General features: G+C 40.6%; 1 protein-coding gene across 1 annotated transcript; it reads left to right on the forward strand.

The window, feature by feature from the left end:
- Window positions 1-690: 690 nt before the first annotated feature.
- On the forward strand, window positions 691-5,919 carry bsx (brain-specific homeobox). The gene is made up of 3 exons (XM_041174616.1): window positions 691-952; window positions 3,783-3,973; window positions 5,662-5,919. The coding sequence occupies exons 1-3, from the start codon at window positions 691-693 to the stop codon at window positions 5,917-5,919; spliced, it is 711 nt and encodes a 236-aa protein (XP_041030550.1).
- The last annotated feature ends 357 nt before the right edge of the window (window positions 5,920-6,276 follow it).

The raw sequence follows: 6,276 nt of genomic DNA on the forward strand, positions 1-6,276 counted from the left end.
GACCGCTGGGATGGATAGGTTTCTGATCACTCAAGGAATCAATGGATATAGGGTGCCAACGGAAAAGTGGAGTTGAGGCCACGATCAGATCTGCTACGACAGCATTGAATGGCGGAGGCAGGCTGGAGGGGCTGAATGTTCTACTCCAGTTCCTACTTCATATGTTCAACCTGACACATTGCAGGAGCACGGGGAGGCTTGGAAAGTGTTTCACATTGAGCAGGAATACCTCCTGCTTGTCTTGGAGGGCAGGGATCATTTTCGAAATTAAAAACAAGCGCAAATTAGTTTAGGAAAACAATTGTATGAATAAAAGCGTTTAAATAAAGTGCTGAAAGATTACAGTATTTCGCGAGATGGGCCCTTTCAGCACCTGGGCCAGCTCCCGACAACCAGCGTTAACAGCACCATATCCCCAGCCAGCGTGATGCTGACTCCAATCCTCCGCCCTGCAGCTTCGCCATTGGTTGATCTCAGTCCTATTTCAGGCTGAAGTGCAGATCTTACTTCAGTAAATAGTCTCCCAACCTCCCACAAACCTGTTGCATCTAAAAATTCGCACAGTTCTCAGTAATAAAAGGCGCGTCGGCCTTGTTAGAGGAGTTCCCTCCACAAAACAAGGACGAAAACAAAAAAAAAATAACCGAAAGAAAATCTCTTTGGACTGAGAGGAGCCAGCGAAGTGGCGAGATGAACCTAAATTTCACCTCCCCGATACAACAAGCTTCTGCCCAGCGGCCGACCTCTTTCTTCATCGAAGATATTCTACTGCACAAACCCAAGCCTCTAAGGGAAGCCCCTCCCGTTTCCTTTGCCAGCTCTTTGGCATCCCGGGTCCCTCTGCTAGAGTATGGATACCCCATCATGCCAACCCCCACCATACTGGCACCTCACCCTCACCACCCACTCCACAAGCCGGAGCATCATCACCCCTACTTCCTCACTTCGCCTGGTAAGTCTACTTGTTAAACGATAGCCGGGCAGCGAAAGAAAATACTTGGCGGAAAAGCAAAGAGCGATTTTAACTTGAAAGGGCATTCCTCAATGTGTGCGTGACAGCATCCCTGCGGGTGTGCACAGAATGTGTGGAGGCAGCCACGTTAAGCGGGGCACTCATACTTTCCATGTTTTTGCTGAAAACTATATGTTCTCAAAGGTTTAATGGAATGCATTACATTGTTAATATTTCCGCAGAGGCAGAATTCTCACAAATGTGTTTCTCACAACTGTAACCCGCAGTTTGGGGGAAATAGCTATGAAATCGGGTGACACGCAATTTCGTAAAAGCTTTAGGCGCCGTAAGGCTTCTTGCAGCAAGGAAAGAAATACATTACCTCAAACATGGAGCTTCAGAAACAAGGCGCAGTAAACAGTTGCTGATTCAATATTCTTGCCTGCGCTTCCTTCCTGGGGAAAATATGCACAGAAACAGGGCACCATGTAAGAAAATAGGAACTTTAATTTTGAACTATGTGACAAGGTGTCTTTTTTTAAAAAAAAAGGGCGCCTGTTTCTAGGTGGAATTGTTGCAATCGTTTGAAAGTAACCAGATTCCAGATAAATTTAATACTCAAGTTATGTACAAGCATAATTGACAACGATTTAAACAATTTCATTTTTGTGAATGAAAGTCATACCACACAGTCCAGGAGTAAATTACACACGTTTGTATGGCCTTTTTAAATCCCCTTTTGTGTTGTGATGAAACTGAATTCATTCATTACTGCAGTATTTGAAGGGAATTATTTTAAATATATATATATCAAATGAAATGGGTACATTTGCAGATGTTTTAACGGATCCTGTTTATTACATTTTATAAAGCTTCTCAGTTTTTTCTGTTACTTCAAACTTCAATCATCACAGGGATTTCAGCGATGCACTCATTTCCTGGAAACATTTGTAAACTGAATGTATTTTTTTCAGGGCAAGGGAGAATCCAGCTCCTCCTGAGCCCCACATTCAGCTCTCCAAAGTTTCTCGGACTGTGTTGCACTCGGGTAACATGGAAATAGGCTTTTGTGTAAACTAAATCCCTTCGCTAGGGTGGAACCTAACTGGTCATTCCAAAACTTCGTTCTGAGGCAAAACTCTGGAGTCGGTTCTGTGTAAAATGTTTGTGAAATACATTGAAACTATCAAAAACCACAACAGAACGATGTCAAATTTAATCTATTACTATTCAAAAGAGAAAAAGAAAATCACATTTATAACCTGCATTTAAAAGGATGTGGCTAAATTTTGCTTATTAGCCTTTACATTTTAAATATCACATTCATAACTAATATTAGTGCTGCTTATTTATTTGCTGCTAATTACATTCGACACAAACCGCCAAGCACACAACAGATCATGTAAACACTTTGAAATAGCTAACTAGGGAACTGGAGTAACATTACTTAGTGACAGTGAGCTTCTACTGCGGCAAACAATGATGGTTATATCCTTAAGTAGGCTATCTATAAAGTGAAGTGTAATAAATCCTAGATTATTACTGTACATTCAGGGAGTTAGTAATCATCAACAATGTCCGCACCCTAACTAGTGTGAACGATTGAGGGAGGGAGCGTGACTGGGAAACGCACTCGCTCCTGCTACCGACTTCCAATCTTCAAAATTGAAAGAAAGTTTCACATATCCTAGAATCTAGGACGTATTTCAAAACGATTCACCTGCAAACGGCTCTCATTTGTATCTGATTTTAACACTGAGCTCGGGAAAGCACGAAGACTCCTTTAAGCAAAGATGCCCTTATAATATGCCACACTGTTAAACAAACAAGCAAATATGATTCTGAACGGAACACAGAATAAAACAGCAAATGGTCGAAATGTAGCCATTGACTTAAGCTGAGTTTTTCCAGGTAATTCTGTTTTTGTTTTGTTATTGATTTAAGTATGTTCGGTCATACTTTAATTGGTCGGCCACTGCTCTGTAACAAAACCAGTCTTTGATAAAACTGTTTAAGCTATTCTAAACTTATAGAATGGCGGCGGGACTCAGTAGGCGAGTTGAGGATATAGGCCGGTATCACTTTACTGAAGTCCTTGATGTGAATTTCATCGCTTGAATAAAACTCACTAAATATATCCAAACCGCTTGACCATTTCAACTAGAACCGATGCGTCTAGGACGTCCTGTTCTGCAGCTCTGATACAATAGGCCTTCCAGATAAAACACACCTTCTGTTGTACTGACAAATGAAGACCAAACACTTAGGGACGAGCGCCAATTAGTTCGATAAATCGGTAAATTTTTAGAAGATTTTACCGGCAAAGGTTTGACAATTTATCAAAGAGATAACCGTGTCTCTAATAGAAAAACGTGTCAAAAATGGAAATCATATAAATGGAATACCTCGATCATGATACTTTATACATTTATCATTGACATGTGATAAAAAAAGATATTTTAATCGAAATTATTGTTAGACAAGTAAAGGATGAAATCTTGTTCCACACAGGTTATCAACGGTTTTTTATTCCTCTCTTTGATTTTAAAACCTAATTTATTATTCGTTGCTTTTATTGTCTGTCTTTTAGGGATATGTGTAAAATTTGTACAGAAATAATATTTAAAAAGCCAGTGGGCAATTTCAGAATATCTGCCTTTGGTTGACCTGCCCAATCTTGGAACAGGGATGGTCAGAATCCGCCTTAAAGGCCGAAATTGTGATCCAGTTGAACCAGAGTTAAAGAGTCGCGCAAGAATATTGTTAAACTATGTTGAATACTGATGTCCATGATGTTCATCTTGGAGTATTGTCCCTCTGTTATCAGTAGGTATGCACGTGCCCGCTCTATTCCAACACCCCCCTGAGCTCCCGGGCAAACACTGCAGGCGGCGGAAAGCCAGGACCGTCTTCTCGGACTCGCAGCTCTCAGGGCTGGAGAAACGCTTCGAGATTCAGCGCTACCTGTCAACCCCGGAGCGGGTTGAATTGGCGTCGGCCCTTAGCCTCTCGGAAACGCAGGTACATCCGGAGAAGCAGCCGGCGGGAGTGGGGGTGGTGGGTGGTGGGGGGGTGGGGGAGGGGTGGGTGCGGAATGCCTAAAAAGAAATAAAACGAAATAGTACAGCCCCCTCCATAGAACAGAATTCCACTGTCCCAAAGTGATGTTCAGAGAATACTTTCAAAAAAACTCACATCACAGAGACACACACACACACACACACACACATACAGACAATCACAGACGTTCACGCATAAGCACAGCATACACACACAGACACACAACATATACACACACTCAAACACAATCAGACACACACAACAAACACACACACAAACACAGACACACACAAACAGACACACAAATTCCACTGATATATATTGAGGTGAAAACATGGAGATTTTCAAATATAAAACCAGTGGGAATAAATGATAACAAATATTTCTAGAGAATTTGATCTTTCTACAACCAGGTGAGCAGCTGCTTATTGATTCAATGTAAGGGCATTTTCTATTTGTATAAAACGATTTTCAGGCCGGGGATGGGGTCTGCTTTTTCATTCACCCAGCACCGCCGGCCCCAGTCAATGACACGGCCTTGCTAACTGCAAAGATAGTTATAAGAAAAATTGAGAGGCACCGGAATATAAATCAAAGACACCCAACTCGTTTCTCTCCAGAAGTCAGAAGGCAAAAAAATATATACACTTATCCATTCAATTGCATTTAGCTCCACATTTTTTTCACAAATGCATAGATTGAAGCTACTAACATAAACTCGCAGTCCCCTACAAAAAAAATCAAATCTAATGTCGACAGCCACACTTTAAAATTCACAGACAACCTGTCGGAACAAGAAACTAAACCTAATTCTCAGAATTGAGAGTAACCAGCAGATTGTGAAGTGCCGACACAGTAAACATATAAACTGAAAGCAAATGTTCTGATTTGAATAAAAACACTTGCAGTGAACGTAGGCTGACAATTGTTTTTTGATTGAGATTATCCCAACTGAATTAATTTTTACATATTCAACGGTTCTTTCACTGCACATATTCCAATGACAGTTACATTTAGAATTAAAGCTACCATTGCTGAAATTAAATACCAAATGAATTTATACTCATATCCTTCCAATAACATTTGACGCTGGGAATTCCAATGTCGAATTTTGAGATGCACTTCACATGTTGAATGTTACGTGTGTACTCATCCTGACGATAAATTTGTAGTGATAGCCTTTTCCGAATCGGGCACAGAAATGTTTCCTTAACCCGCACATCAGATTTATCAGATCAAGTGTTTAGCCGGTGACCACACAGCGCGTTTCTTGGCTTTCGTGGTTAAATGTTTAATGCAAAGCAGTTAATATAATTACGTGTTCATATTTACGTGCTTTAAGCAAAAATAAATCGTGCCAAATATTTCTACAAACATCGAAAGGAAAAATTCTGGATTTGCCTGTGCAAAACAAAACGTTTTAGAGCCAAGAAGCAATTCTGTTTAAACATTACCAACCATCGCATTTCACTCTATTCGGTTTAGTCGCTGCTGATTTCTGCCCTTCAGATGCCCAGTCAATCCGCACAGTACTCTCGCCCCGCAGCCAATATCGTGAGGTAAAGTTGGTTTCTAAACTCACTGGGTCAGTAGTGGTGCCGTCTCTTCCTGTGAACTTCTTGTGAGCTTCTTCTTGGTGACATTTCCAGGTCAAAACGTGGTTTCAGAATCGACGAATGAAACACAAAAAGCAGCTAAGAAAGACTCGGGATGATCATGGCCAGAAAAACTCAGCCACCGACGACCAGTGTCTGGAATCCAGCGTCAGCGAAGCGGAACTAAACCAGAAAAGTTCCTCAGAGATCAAATCTTTAAGCAGCCAGAACGCTTTTCTCCTAGAGGATCACGAAGATGATGTGGATATAATTGAAGATGATGATATTTGTGCTGCTGATCATATAGTGTAATATAAGATTAAAACATATAAGGTCACGAAATAAATACAACAAGGCAAAGAACTGTTGTCCACATAGGAAATACATTGAAACTGTTGGGTTTGTGAGGGGGCTGGGAGGATTGGGATTACAACACCGATCCTGATGTGACAACTCCTGAAACACACACTTCTAATAGTCTGCAAAGCTGGTGTTCTTTTCTGTATATAGATAATTTACGGAAATCTAATATTTATTTCAAGTCTATTGTTGCAAATAAATTGGGTTGAAATGATGTCTGATGTTATCTATACCATAGGAACAGCTGTTGGGATTTTTAAAAAAATATTTTATAGCACTTATAATGTAGAATGTCTGAATCTTGTCAAT

Source organism: Carcharodon carcharias, chromosome 25, assembly GCF_017639515.1.
Source record: "Carcharodon carcharias isolate sCarCar2 chromosome 25, sCarCar2.pri, whole genome shotgun sequence".
NCBI classification, from domain to species: Eukaryota; Metazoa; Chordata; class Chondrichthyes; order Lamniformes; family Lamnidae; genus Carcharodon; species Carcharodon carcharias.